This window comes from Leptonychotes weddellii, chromosome 11, assembly GCF_054177405.1.
Source record: "Leptonychotes weddellii isolate Sample4059 chromosome 11, ASM5417740v2, whole genome shotgun sequence".
NCBI lineage: Eukaryota > Metazoa > Chordata > Mammalia > Carnivora > Phocidae > Leptonychotes > Leptonychotes weddellii.
The window spans coordinates 93881838-93897655 of record NC_138379.1 but is presented as its reverse complement, the minus strand read 5'-3'; the positions used below and the strand labels follow the sequence as shown (position 1 = coordinate 93897655).

The 15818-nt window shown below is 40.3% G+C and overlaps 1 protein-coding gene across 1 annotated transcript in view; it reads left to right on the top strand.

Annotated features, from left to right (window-relative positions):
- The window catches only part of DYNC2H1 (dynein cytoplasmic 2 heavy chain 1), a 260672-nt gene that overhangs the window by 152396 nt on the left and 92458 nt on the right, over positions 1-15818 (top strand). Inside the window, exons 74-76 of the mRNA XM_081797372.1 lie at positions 236-346; positions 5992-6147; positions 11432-11507. Of these exons, the coding sequence (XP_081653498.1) occupies positions 236-346; positions 5992-6147; positions 11432-11507 (343 nt within the window). The remainder of the gene's footprint in view (positions 1-235; positions 347-5991; positions 6148-11431; positions 11508-15818) is intronic.

Sequence of the window (15818 nt, the reverse complement as noted above, 5' to 3'; positions counted from 1 at the left end):
GCACTGGGCACCATGACGAGTGTCTTACAGGGTGTGTACTGTTACTGTCCTTGCTTAGAGCTGGTGTAAGTCCTAGACCCCAAAGTCATGGAGCAAATAAGCAACAGGAGGAAATGTATCAGAATGTCACAGAAGGATTTTAGAAAGAAATTTTACTTACTAATATATTTATAAAATGGAAATTAGTGTGTGTGTGTTTAAGTAGATTTTTCTTGTTGCTGTATTTGTACATAAGGAATTGAACACTCTGCAGCCTAAAGATACCTTTCGTCTGTGGCTCACTGCAGAAGTCCATCCCCACTTCACCCCTATCTTACTACAGTCAAGTCTGAAGATCACCTACGAGGTAAGGAGACTTCAACCCTGAGTCACTCGGCGTGAAGTGCCCTAGTCTCCATGCTCCTCCTAAAGCTCTGTAAAGAACTGTCGGTCGTACAAAACACACCAGAGTTTCCTTTATGACAGTCAGTTCAATGAGTAAGTGGGTGGAGGACCTGGACAGACATTTCTCCAGAGAAGACACACAGATGGCCAACAGACACATGAAAAGATGCTCAGCATCACTCCTCATCAGGGAAATGCAGATCAAAACCACAGTGAGATACCACACTGGTCAGAATGGCTAAAGCAAACTACACAAGCAACAGCAAGTGTCGGTGAGGACGTGGAGAGAAAGTGTCATGCTCCGCTTGGGGGGCTGTCCGCTGGTGCAGCCACCACCCTGGACGCAGTGTGGACGCTCCTCAGAAATTAAAAATACAGAACTACCCCGGGATCCAGTCGTTGCACTACCGGGTGTTTACCCAGAGAAAACAAAACACTAATTCAAAAAGACACATGCACCCCGACGTTATAGCAGCATGATCTACAGTAGCCAGTATCCCCAAGCCCCCTGGGTATCCATCAGTGATGAATGGGTGAAGAAGATGTGGTGCACGTACAGGGCAGCCTGCTGCTCAGCCATACAACAACACGAAGTCTTGCCACTTGCCACCACATGCATGACCTACAGGGTATTATGCCCAGTGAAATAAGTTAGACTGAGAAAGACAAATCCATGATGTCACTCGTAAGTGGAATGTAATACATGAATATACAAACAAAAAGCAAAATCGGACCTCTGGGTAGAGAACAGACTGGTGCCCCGGGGTGGCAGAGTGGGACGGGCAGAGCGGGTGGAGGGCGGTGAGGGAACGAAGGCTTCGGAGGCCTGGGAGGCACAGCCTGGGGAGCAGGGTCCGTGGTGGTGCAGGGACAGCTGGGGCTGCACCAAGGTGAGCGCAGCATCAGGTATAATGAACTCGTCCCTTCACTGTGTTGTACACCCAAAACTACTGTAACACTCTGTGTCAGCTAGACTCAGAAAAACCCCTTTTTGTTTCGGTGAGGTAAAATAAACCTAAATAAGCGCATAAGATGGTATTTATAAAAATACATCTAAATTTTCCTTTTATAAATTTTATTTCATTTTTTTGGTGTTATCAGTAAAAAACACAAAATTTACCATCGTAACCATTTTTTTTTTTTTTAAGATTTTTATTTATTTATTTGAGACAGAGAGAATGAGAGAGAGAGCACATGAGAGGGGGGAGGGTCAGAGGCAGAAGCAGGCTCCTCGCCGAGCAGGGAGCCCGATGCGGGACTCGATCCTGGGACTCCAGGATCACGACCTGAGCCGAAGGCAGTCGCTCAACCAACTGAGCCACCCAGGCGCCCACCATCGTAACCATTTTTATTTACATAGTTTGGTGGTGGTCATATGTACTTTGTTGTGCAGCACATCTCTAGACCTTTTCACATGTTGAGAAACTGCAATTCTGTCCATTGAGCAGTGACTCCCCATTTCCCTGTTCCTCCAACCCTGGCGATCTCTACTCTCTGTTTTCTAGGAGTTTGACTACCTTAGATACCTCCTATAAGTAGAATCATGTATTATTTGTCTTTTGGAGACTGGCTTATTTTACTCAAGAGAATGTCCTCAAGATAGGGATCCATGTCGTAGCATGGGACAGGATTTCTGTCTCTCTGAGGGCTGATAATATCCCATTGTGTCTGTACATCCTACGTTTTCCTTATCCATTCCTTGGTCCGTGGGCAGGTGGGGTTTCTGCCTCTTGACTGCTGTAAGTAACGCTGTGGTGAATGTGAGTGGGCAAGCACTCTATGAGATCCTGTGTTCAGCTGGAACTGCTGGATCAGAGGTAACCCCGTTTGTCATGTTTCGAGGAGCTCCACAGTGTTCATCCTTGCAGTGCTCCATTTTACATCCCCCCAGCGCTTGTTACTTCTGCGTGTGTTTATAGTAACCGTCCTAGCACTGCAAGCCTATAGCTCACCGTTGGTTGGCTTTGCGTTTCCTTGATAATTAGTGATGGTGAGAATTTTTTCTTAGGCTTCTTGCCCATTTGCATATTTTACTTAGAGAAGGGTCTCTTCAAGTCTTTTGCCCGTTTTGACTTGGAGTTGTCATTGAGTTGGAGGAGTCCCTCATGAGATGTGTAGCCAGCAGACACTGTCTTCCATGTTGTCGCTCTTCTCTGGGTGGATGGTTTCCCTGTTGCTCAGACATCTGTAAACTTGGATGGAGTCCCGTTTGTCTGTTCTTTGCTTTTGTTGCCTCTGCTCTGGTGTCCTCTCCAAAGAATCGTTGCCAGAGCCGATGTCACGGAGCCTCCTCCTGGGCCTCCTTCTGGTTTTATTGTTTCAGAGCCTTACATTTAGGTCTTGAGTGCCTTGTGAGTTAATTTTTACAAAAATATGGTGTCAGGTAAGGGTTCAGCTTTGTTCTTTGCAGGTGAGTATCTGGTGTTCTTAACTTGTTTTCTGGCACAGCTAAGTCAGATTCTCAGTGTCAGTTTCCTTGTTCCAGTCTCTTGTGCTTCAGACACATAATGTCCAAACCTGGTGTATCCAAAACTGTATGTGTTCACAGTGTTATTATGTAACTGGTCAAAGTCATAAATAAAATAGTTAACTTAATTAAAACTTTTTAAAACTGGTAAGAGAGGTTCTGCTTGTTTTTTTTTTTCTGTTTGTAGAATTTTTTTTGTTATTTATAATCTTTGGAAGAAAAACGTCTTAATGTTTATAACTAACTACCTGTTGCTTTAGATCAGTATTTATTTTTTTTATCTGAAGGTGTTAGTCTCATTTAAGAAAGAAAAAAGATAAGGATTAATCAAGGAATGTGAAGTTGGTTTAATATTTGGAAATATGTTAATTGAAAGTCATTACAGTGTCTAATAAGAAAGAACAGTTCCAGAATCTTCCCAGCTGCTTTCCCAGTGCACTGTTTGACCATATATCCTAGAACTGGATTATAGGAGCCACAAGGGCAGGGGATATTTTTTCTCTTGAGTTTTGTACTTAAAATAACTGGCAGTTATGAAGAACACAGTAAATATTTCATCACATGAAGAGTTAATACATCAGGAGAACTGTTCCTTGAACATTTTTTTTTAAAGATTTTATTTATTCATTTGACAAAGAGAGACACAGCGAGAGAGGGAACACAAGCAGGGGGAGTGGGAGAGGGAGAAGCAGGCTTCCCGCAGAGCAGGGAGCCTGATGGGGGGCTCGATCCCAGGACCCCGGGATCATGACCTGAGCTGAAGGCAGACGCTTAACAACTGAGCCACCCAGGTGCCCCTCCTTGAACATTTTAACTTAATGTGCAGTCTTTTCCAGGATTTTTTTTCACGAGGTTATTTGATTACTTTTTTATGGAAGTTTTGTTTAATCTAAATTGGTGATTTTTTTCCTATTAAATCCATGTGGATAATTAACTATTTTAGAAAAGAGTGCAGTTAATTATATTCAAAATTATAAATATAGGGGCGCCTGGGTGGCTCAGTCAGTTAAGCGTCTGCCTTCAGCTCAGGTCATGATCCCGGGGTTCTGGGATCGAGTCCCGCATCCATCGGGCTCCTTACTCAGCAGCGAGCCTGCTTCTCCCTCTGCCTGCCACTCCCCCTGCTTGTGCTCTCTCTCTCTCTGTGTCTCTCTCGCTGTCTCTCAAATAAATAAAATTAAAAAAAAAAACCAAAATTACTATATATGTGCATATATGTACACACATGCATCTAGTAACTTTGAAGGTTTTAATTCTCTATTTTATTACTTTTTTTTGATTAGTTGACAGACTTTTAAAAAATTTACTCCAAATAACCAATGTCATACTTCATCATTTACTTTTATCTTAGTAATTCTTTCCACTGAATTTCCTGCTTTATTCTTTTTCTTCTAAAGTTGTCCTTAGATTTATATTTGCTTTTGTTTTTACTGATTTCTTCTGTTGAGTCCATTGACTTATATTTACTTGAAATAATACTAAAATTATTATTATGTCTGTGAATTTGCAGCTGAGAACGTGTTTGGCCTTATCCCATAGTTTGACATAGTAGTGTCTTCAATTTGTTTTTTTTTTTTTTTAAAGATTTTATTTATTTGACAGAGCACAAGCAGAGGGAGAGAGAGGGAGAAGCAGGTTCCCTACTGAGCAAGGAGCCCGATATGGGACTCGATCCCAGGACCCTGGGATCATGACCTGGGCCGAAGGCAGCCGCTTAACCGACTGAGCCACCCAGGCGTCCCTTCAATTTGTTATTTTTCAAATACTCTTTATTTATGTACGACTCTCTCTGTAATTACATAGGATTTATTCATTTTGTGTAATCTTTATTGTCTTAAAAACTCCAAGTGGTTGTTCAGTTTCCTGTTAATTTCATGTTTTATTGAATAGTGCTCAGGAAATTTAGCCTATTCTGTCATTTTTTGTAAATGTTTCATAAACAAAAAATTTTCATTTTGAAAAGTATAAATTTGGATGTGTACTTAGTAAATTAGTGGTATTTTTTTTCTTCTAATCTTAAAGAAGTTTTTTTATTTGAGAAAAAACAGAATGGAAAGGATTGCAAAGGGAGTTCCCTGCAGCAGGCTTCTTAAGGTCCTGACTTCCATTAATTATGCTTTTTGTGTTAGAAACCATTTAGAGGAAAAATTTTACTTTTAGTGCAAGCTAATTAAAATAAGTTTGGCAGAGAAATGCACGTTAATTTTTTTTAAACTTAGAAGAATTTTTTTAAAACATTGTATTTATTAGAGAGAGGAGAACCAGGGGTGAAGGGTAGAGGGAGAGGGAGAAGCAGACTCCCCACTGAGCAGGGAGCCCAATGCAGCACTCGATCCCAGGACCCTGAGATCATGACCTGAACTGAAGGCAGACGCTTAACCCACTGAGCCACCCAGGCTCCCCAGCCTTAGAAAATTGTAAAGGAACCAATTATTAATATACAAATGCATTTGGTTTAAAAAAAAGGGGGGGGAAGAATTCTTTTTTTTTTTTTAAGAAATGGGTTTATTTTACTCTTTTTCTAAGAATTCAAAATTTGTCTTTTTCATTTGGAAAACTGAAAAATATAAACATTCTGGACATGTGGATGAATGTTTTTTGACTGAATACTAGTCTAATATACACTTTGAGTTTCTGGGTTTGAATTTGTGTTTATGAGCCTTGCAGTGTCAGCTGATACCCACTTCACCTCTGGTGGACTAATGTTCAAGAAACATTAGTTGTATTGTATGAAATAGTATTTGGAAGGCCTCATGGAAATTCACATAGCACCTGGAGAGGGAGAACCTTCTATGAAAGTAAAAACCACATGCCCTGTAACAGTCTGTGTCAAATTCACTGTGTAAATGACAATTCAGTTTCAGTAAATTACCTCAATGATCATATAAAACTTACTTGGTTGTTTTGAATATTGTTGGCTTTACAGTTTTTTAATTTGAAATTTTTGAATTTATAATTGAGGGAACTGTTAGGTACAAGGAGTTTAAAACTAGTTTTAGGTACATACATTTTGAAGTAACATAATAGTAAGTTGAACTGGGTAATAGTGAAAACTTTATTAAAATAAATCCTTAAAAATGTTAAATATTAATTTCATTTGTAAGATTTGAAACAATAGGATGTCAATATTTTGTCTTCAGTCACCTCCAGGTTTGAAGAAGAATTTAATGCGTACTTACGAATCTTGGACTCCTGAGCAAATCAGCAAAAAAGATAACATACATCGAGCTCACACTCTCTTTAGTTTTGCATGGTTTCATGCTGCATGTCAAGAAAGAAGAAATTATATTCCACAGGTGAGTTAGAACATGTCTTGGACACACTGTAAGCTGTGCGTATTTTTGTATTAGTGTTTCTACAATTTAGTGTAAATGGCTAGGATTACTTAATTAATGGCTCATGATTCATAACTTTGTATCTCTAATTCTATCTTTGCTGTTCATCTTCTGGACTTGCAAGTAGTTACGTAGTTCACATCTCCGAATTACATTGTTTGGAACAATGCATGAGCCGTCCTAAACCCTCATTGTATTAGGTATCATTTTTGTGGTCACAGTCATCTCAGACTTCAAGACTGAATTCCCCATAGTTGTTTTTTTTTTTTTTTTTAAGATTTTTTTTTTTTTTTTTTTTTTTTTATCTGAGAGAGAGAATGGAAGACAGAGAGCATGAGAGGGGGAGGATCAGAGGGAGAAGCAGACGCCCCGCTGAGCAGGGAGTCCGATGCGGGACTCGATCCCGGGACTCCAGGATCATGACCTGAGCCGAAGGCAGTTGCTTAACCAACTGAGCCACCCAGGCGCCCCTCCCCATAGTTGTTTTACTGTCAGTGTACCCCCTCAGTAAAAACTATTGATACCCATTTATTTCCTCAAGCTGGGAACCTAGGAATCATTCTTGACATGTTTCTTTCTCAGCCCCCCAGCCAGTTCATTCTCCTTGCAAAGTGTAGTTGAGATCTGTGCATTTCTCTTCACTGTTTTTCCCGAGCCTCCTCGCCCCTTACCTGTTCTACTTTCCGAGATCACCTTCCTCCTGTGTTTGCTCTGTCCACGTAGCAGCCAGACGTGTTTCTCTAATACGTAAGGTGGATTATTTCAGTACTCTGCATACAGCCCATCACATGGCTTTTTGTTGTCCTTGTGAGGAACTGTGCATGTTTCCTGCTGTGGTCCAGAAGGAAAGACTTGCCTTTGTCCTCGGCCTCCTCCCAGACCCCCGTTCCCGCTCATTCTCCGCTCTTCCTCATGGTCTTTGAATTCATGCTGCTCTTTGTCGCCATAGGTTGTGGCTCTGACTGTTCTCACGGCCCCTAGACCACATCTTCCCCTTGCCACGTAGTCCGAGCTGGTCCTGCATTCTGTTCTTCTTGGCACATGCCTAAGCCATACATCGCTTCACGTCCAGATTTAATTGTTCCCTCTTTTTTTTAGTGTTGCCTGCTTGACTCCCCCTGAGCCTGTGCTCCCCAGTGTCCCCCGATTTAGCCTCTCTCTCTCTCAGTAACATGTCAAAATAAGAGGTCGTTGTGGAGTTACAGACCTGGGCTTGAGTCCTGACTCTAGATTTCCTAGTCGTGCGACCTCAGCTGCATAGTGGGAATGCTCAGCTGCACCTTTGTTGTGAGGGTTGGATGAAATAGTGTGTGTTTAGAAGCGCCTTGCACATCACCTGTTAGTAAAGATTTGTCAGACTGATGAAGTAGTGACTAAAAACAGCAGTGTGTTGTTGCATATAATTTGCAAAGTACACTTAAAGGAAGGGTGTGCTGATTATTCTCATTTGACCAAGGAGGCCAGTGATTCCTGAGGGCAGTTAACTTGCTGAGGGAGTCACACCTCAGAGACTCTGGAGCTTGGAGGTGGCCAGGCCCACCTTCCTCCAAAGCCCATGCCCTCGTAGTGATCCTGAAGGGAACAACAGCAGCAGTCATAGAAGAAGTCATTGAAGAAAGGAGCGCCCCAAGAATTATTTTTTAAATGAAATCAGATTTTTTAAATTAAGGGATACATGCACATCATATAAAAAGCTATGAGAAGATTTGCAACTAAAATTTAGTCTCTCCTCCTGTGCTGTCTCCCTGACACCTACTGCCGTTCCTGGGGCAGCCGCTGCCCCCCCCCCCCACTCCTCGGGTCCTTCAGAAAGAGCATATAAGTAAGCAAGCATGTTCCATGTGTTTAGAGACATATGTTCTTTTTAACTCCAACAGCAGCATTTTACAAACACGGTTCTGTATTTTGCCTTATTAACCAATACATTTCAGAGATTTTTAAATCTTAGTAAGCATTTCATGCCTAATTTTTAAATATCATTTGTATTCATTATATCGACATACTTCCTGTTAAGCAGTTTTGTTTTGTTGGATGGATATACATATTCTTTCAGTCTTTGCTGTTACAGAAAATACTGCAGTGGATATCCCTACATTTGCCTCATTTCATGTTTATTAACGGTGGCAATTCCTACCTTGGAATGTTTGGGTCAAAAGATACGTGCATTTTAAGGAATTGTAAATGCTACCAAAATGTTCTTTTTAGAGCAATTTAGTTTCACACACAAAAAATATTTGGAAGTATTACTTTTTTTTTAACATGTTAAGTTGCTCTCTTGTAAAAATGATGAAATTGGAGGAAAACCCAGTCAAAACCCAAAATACCATTAATTGCTAGAGACGGTGTCAGGCATATGCAGTCCACAAACTCTCTGTATTTTCCTTCTTTTCCTCATCAGTCACCAACTTGTAGAAATAAAGATCCACCACCCATTCAACTTAGTTTTCATTCCTCATGTTAGTACAAGATTTTTTGCTGTTTTTCATTGTAGTGGTGTATTTGCAGAATTAACCTCCTCTATTTTCCACATGTATGCTGTACTTCTAATACTGTACTTCACGGAATGTCATTTTTATTGGGTATTTGTTCTTCTTGGTTGTCTTGTTATTCTTCCTAGACTGTGAGCACCTTGATAACAGGCTTCACCCGACTCATCTTTATAGGAACGCTTCACACCATGCCTGGGTTTCCAGGTGGGCTGAGCAGGATTCCATGGGCCGTCTAGAGAACCCCTCCACAATTTATAACATGATTTCTATTAGAAAATATCACATGAATAACAAATACTACCTTTCAAATTTTTTGTACCATGTTTTTAAAATCCTTCATCACATACCCATGTCCGTAATGGTGCGACTCAGAGCCCAGGTCTTAGCGTTTTAGAATTAGCGTCTCACTTGGAAACTGCTGTTAGGTGACACTGAGAGCTGCAGTCCTCTTAATGGAGGGCTTTATAAATACTAATCTTTAAAGTGTTGAGAAGTTTTTATTTTATTTTTTTAAAGATTTTATTTATTTGAGAGAGCAAGAGAGAGCGAGCACAAGAAGGGGGAGCGGGAGAGGGAGACGCAGACTCCCCGCGGAGCAGGGAGCCTGATGCGGGGCTTGATCCCAGGACCTTGGGATCATGACCTGGGCCGAAGGCAGACGCTTAATGACTGAGCCACCCAGGCGCCCTAAAGTATTGAAAAAATTTTGAATCAACATTCATAAATAAGGTCTGATAGAGTGATAAAAGAAATATTATTAATAAGACTTTATTTTGAGTTGGTAGGAAATTTATTTAAAATATTGCAGGAAGTTTGTTACCTGTTGATGGGCACATACCCCTTACAGATCTTCAATTCTTAGCTGTACGAAAACTTAATGAGTGAAGTTTAAACCTCTTGTGTTTTTTACAGGATCTGTAATTTTTTTGATCCAAATGTTAGTGATGCCCAAATTTATATATCTAACTCAGATCAGTTCCCTAAGATCTAGGTTTATGTATCCAGCTATTTATTTGACTTACCCAGTTTGTCTAAAAAATGACTGAAAACTCACATATTCTGGATCCAAATACTAGAGCATAAGCTTCTCAAGAGCACAGATTTTTCTCTTTTGTTCATTGCTATATTCTCACTGACCTGAACAGGCACTCGGTAACCTTTAGTTGAACACTTTTGTTCCGGGAGCTCATGGAACCTTTCCAAGCCTTGCACTCTTTCAGTGCTGCACTTAGCATCGAGTGACACCATTGGAAGTCATTCTTAACACCTCTCTTCTTGGTATCTTCACCTTCCGTGACCGTGCAGTACCAACATTCTTTTTTTTTTTTTTTTAAAGATTTATTTATTTATTTGAGAGAGCAAGAATGAGAAAGAGAGAGAGTACATGAGAGGGGGGAGGGTTAGAGGGAGAAGCAGGCTCCTCACCGAGCAGAGAGCCTGATGCGGGACTTGATCCCAGGACTCCAGGATCATGACCTGAGCCGAAGGCAGTTGCTTAACCAACTGAGCCACCCAGGCGCCCCAGTACCAACATTCTTTAATTTCATTGTCCTGACTACCCATCTACGTTTTTCTTCCTGTCTGTTCTACTCCCCTTCCCACCACGGAGGCTTTGCTTTACCCCTTAGCTGAGGTCAGACTTCTTTCTTGTATACACCAAGTATATTTCCTTCCATCCGATGCATTGTACCTTTGCCTTGTAGCTGTATTCCAGTGTTGCATTGTATCCACCCACTTCCCCCTCACCCATGTTTGACTGACGGTGACTGGAGGGCAGGAATTATTTATGTTCGGGTTTATTCTCTTAGACGCAGAGCTTTACATGTAATACGCATTTAATAAACATTGTTTTGAATGATTAATGGATGAATGAAATTTGTGTTGATCCTCCTAAATACTATTAAAGTCTAAAAAGATTTTAGTTTCAATGTATTACATTAAACTAATTAAAGTTAATGGAAGTACCATCAAAATTATTTTTACTTTTTTGTACTTTTATAAAACATAGAGCTTTGTGAAAGTTCTTTTTATACAAGCATTGTAGTTATTAACTCTACGTTTATAATTACTTCCAACATGAATGCTTCATGGGTGAAATATACAGGAAATAATGCTGTATGTCTTTGGGCCTTTAAAAAATTTTTTGTAATATTTCTGTTGTCATGTTTGTGGACAAAACTCACAATCTGAAGGACAAAATTATAGAAACTGTCTCAGTGTGTACATCATACTTAGACTCAAAAATTTACCAATTTGATCTATGACTGAATTGCCACAATACTAAATGATAAAAAGTGTTCTGGTATTAAAAGTCTTTGGCATGCTATGGAGGTCAGTCAATTTCTTCTTCTTTTTTTTTTTTTTTTAAAGATTTTATTTATTTATTTGTGTGAGAGAGAATGAGAGAGAGCACATGAGAGGGGGGAGGGTCAGAGGGAGAAGCAGACTCCCTGCCGAGCAGGGAGCCCGATGTGGGACTCGATCCAGGGACTCCGGGATCACGACCTGAGCCGAAGGCAGTCGCTTAACCAACTGAGCCACCCAGGCGCCCCAGTCAATTTCTTCTTAAAAACTACTGTTACCTTAGAGTTACTGTTTTTATTATAAATTTTCAGGAATTTCCCTTTTATTTTTTTAGCATATTTTGAACATTCTTAAGATTATAAGGGTCATGATGTATATATATATATGTATGTATGTATATATATAATGTTTGAACACTATAGTTCTTCAGTATTTGTAAATTTGTTTTGTAGGGTTGGACCAAGTTTTATGAGTTTTCTTTATCAGATCTTCGGGCTGGGTACAGCATTATTGACAGGCTCTTTGATGGTAAGTTCTACTGGTAATTGTCATCTTTGGTATTCATGGGAAAATTTTTTGAGGTCTTACTAATAAAGTGGTTTCTTCAAGAGTGACTTCCTATCATAAAATGTGGTCTTTGCTTTTCATGTGTTTTATGTCCTGACTGCCATGCTTATGCTATTGGATAGTTCTTGATCTGTTGTGGTCATTTTTTATATGCCATAGTTTTCTGATTGATCTGTAGCTCTCAGGAGATAGAAAGCTTGAAAGACCTTATCTTCACTTTGTGGCCTTCCTAAGTTTCAGGCTTATGAGGAATAACTCAGATCTTGGAACTGTTCAAGTCCAGGAGTATGGTAGGCTAAGGTCAGTACTGTAGATCTATAGAATCTTAACTTAGATTAAGTTGGAGTCAAGAATCAAGGTACAAATAATAGATTGAAGTAGAACAACAGACAAGACCATGTGATCCGATAGGCGGAGGCCATCCAACTCTCTGCCTCCGCAAGCCAGGAGCAGTTGAATCTCTGAAATGTGTTGTCTAGGGCCTGGGCAAGGGGACACGAGAGTTGAGAGCAGTGGTGGATTGGAAGAGAGCATGTTGATTGGAATCTCAAACTTAAAAATGATTCCTGCCTCCCCATCCCACCCTGCAGCCCTGCCAGACCACCCTTCCCTGAGTCCGCCCCGCTTTGGTAAATGGAACCACCATTCACGTATCTGTTCAGGTTCAGAACCTATGAATCAGCCTGGATTCTTTTTTTTAAATTTTTTAAAAAATTTTTTTGTTATGTAATCACCATACATTACGTCATTAGTTTTTGATGAAGTGTTCCATGATTCATTGTTTGTGCATAACACCCAGTGCTCCATGCAGAATGTGCCCTCCTCAATACCCACCACCAGGCTAACCCATCCTCCCACCCCCCTCCCCTCTAGAACCCCCAGTTTGTTTTTCAGAGTCCATCGTCTCTCATGGTTCGTCTCCCCCTCCGATTTCCCCCCCTTCATTCTTCCCCTCCTGCTACCTTCTTTTTCTTTTTTTTTTTCTTAACATATATTGCATTATTTGTTTCAGAGGTACAGATCTGAGATTCATCAGTCTTACACAATTCACAGCGCTCACCATAGCACATACCCTCCCCAGTGTCTATCACCCAGCCACCCCATCCCTCCCACCCCACCCCCCACTCCAGCAACCCTCAGTTTGTTTCCTGAGATTAAGAATTCCTCTTATCAGTGAGATCATATGATACATGTCTTTCTCTGTTTGACTTATTTTGCTCAGCATAACACCCTCCAGTTCCATCCATGTCGTTGCGAATCAGCCTGGATTCTTAGATCCTTAAACATCCCAGGGTTTAGGCAGTTTCTGTCCCTTCCATGTCCAAAGCAGATCATGATTCTGTTCATTTATTGCAACTTCATCAGTGCCTTGGGAATCCAAGTAAGAGCTGCTTACCCAGTCTTCTATTTTAGCACCCTTTGGGAAAACTTCTCCACATGGTAAAGAAACTGTTAGAAAAGTAAAGTATAGATTTCCCATTTAAAACCTACAACAACACTAGTCTTTCCTTTCCTCTAGTGAGCCAGGCCTGTTCCTACCTGAAGGTTTTGGTTCCTACCTCTTCTGTCTGAAATGCTTTTCTCCCAGACCTTCAATATATCTGTCTTCTTCTTGCCATTCACACCTCACCTTCCAAGTATCCTCTTCAGATAAGCTTCCTATTACCACCAGTCTAAAGGAATTTGAAAATTACTCTCTCCCTCCTTGTTCTGTTGTATTGTTGGAGTACATCGGTGCTACCTAGTATTGTTTGGTTGCTTATTCATTTGTTATTTTATCTTTTCCCACTAGAGTGTAATCTCCCTTAAAGCAACATCTCTGACTGTTTTGTTAACGACTTATGTCCTTAACACCTGTAGCAGGACCTGGCCCATAGTATGCACTCAGTTGCTGTTAGTTGAATTAATATCTGATATCAGAAATGATTCTGTAACTTGTCTTTGGCAGAATGATAGGATTAGACATCTAGGATGTGTCCAAGTCCCATTGTAATTTAATATGTTTATGAGATTAAAATTTTGAATGATTTGTGTACAAAAAGTACTAAAAATCATATATCACAGTTCAGTGAAACTTCCACACAATGACCATGCTCCTTTAGCCAACGTCTTAATCGAGAAACAGGACATCGCCAGTGCCATTGCCTTCCGGTTGTGACCATATCTCAACACCCCACCACCCCAGCTCTTGCGTGAACACTAGCATCTTAGCATCCAGATCAGTTCTGTCTGTTTTTGTAAAACTGGAATCATGCAGCATATACTCCTCAGTCTCTAGGTTCTTTGATTTAATGTTCTGTTAGAGAGATTCATCTACGTGGTTACGTAAGTTAGAGAGCATTTATTCTCAGTGCTATATAGTATGCTACTCTGATCATAATACTTCCCTGGGTGGTCCTGTGGGTCCTCTGGGGTGATTATGAATAATGCTGCTAGAGCTTTGGGTAGATAGTTGATGTATTTATGTTGAGTGGATACGTACGAGTAGGTAGGATATTCATTTCTTCACCATTTGTTCATCCTTAGTGAATGCCAAATAACATTCCAAGTGAGTTTTTCTTAATAAATTTTGAATTCTACATCAGAAAACTGTACGTGAACTTACAGTTTAATGAATGGTCATATATTGAACCTTTGTAACTATCTCCAAATCGATAGAGTATTACCAGCCTTCCAGAAGTGCGTCCCCTACTCCTTCATGCATATGACCCAACACTGCCCCATTCCATGCCAAGGGTAACCACTTTTCTGATTCTATAAGCTCTTGTTTTCAATATTAATTTTACAGAGTTTTCTGGAGAATATGTACTAATGCTTTAGCTTGCAGTGAATCTTGGTGATTCTTCTTTTTTTTTTTTTTGTCTTTTCAAGTTTTTATTTAAATTCAAGTTAGTTAACATATAGTGCAGTTTTGGTTTCTGGAGTAGAATTCAGTGATTCATCACTAATATATGACACCCAGGGCTCATCACAGCACGTGCCCCCCTTAATGTCCATCCCCCATGTAGCCCATCCCCCACCCACCTGCCTCTGTTCACCCTGTTTGTTCCCTATTGTTGAAAGTCTTATGGATTGCTTGCTTCTCTCTCTCCTTTTTTTCTTTTCTTTCCCCCTTCCCCTATGTTCATCTGTTTTGTTTTTTAAGTTCCACATATGAGTGAGATCACACGGTATTTATCTTTCTCTGACCAACTTATTTCCTATAGCATTATGCACTCTAGCTCCATCTACGTCTTTGGAAATGGCAAGATTTCCTTCTTTTTGATGGCCGAGTAACATTCCATTGTATATGCCTTTTTAAGATGAAGAATCCCAAGCAGGGAGTTGGAATGATTTGTCATTGTGCTTGAAGCTTATGACCACATTAATACCATCACGTTACTTTATGCCCCACACCATTGAATTGATGTGAATAAGAAGCCAGTGCCTCAAAGTGATGGTGAATCTCATGGTCAAAATCTAACTGTATAAACTCAGGATTATAGAATTTCTTCATAATGGGGACTTCCACATGTACGGAATTAAATGCAAAAAAGAGAAAAAGTTCTAATTATAGGGGTGAGTTGGTATAGAAATTACATAGCTCCTAAGACCTGGAGTACATGTATAACCTTGATGCCCGAGCTTCCTGATCTGTAAAATGTGAATAGTAGCAGATGCTGTATCCATAGGTTCGATTTTGGGGCAATTTGATTAAGAAAAGCCACAGGAAACATTTAACATTCAGTTCAGTGAATATATTGAGTAAGCTAGCAGTGATTGTTGACTGTTACTGCTGTTGCTATAATTTCAGTTCTGTTTTTCTTTAATCCTAAACAAAATGAAACTTATTCGGAGAACAGTGGGTATAAGATCTTAAAAATTCTATAAAATATTTTACATAATAGCTATTTGTATTTTATAAGTTGAAAGGTACATCAGTGTTTCTGTATGCCCTGATGACCTACCTGTGAATGAATGAGCTATCCATTACTATTACATCATTAGTGGAGATCGAGGCAGAGCTAGGATGTGGAGTCCTGGTGAAGTCCGTTGTGATGGCTCCTTGGCCGCTGTTGATGATTACGAGGTCGGCAGGAAGCAGCTTTTTTTTTTTTTTTTTTTTTTTAAAGATTTTATTTATCTATCTGACAGAGAGAGAGACAGCGAGAGCAGGAACACAAGCAGCGGGAGTGGGAGAGGGAGAAGCAGGCTTCCCGGTGAGCAGGGAGCCCGATGCGGGGCTCGATCCCAGGACCCTGGGATCATGACCTGAGCCGAAGGCAGACGCTT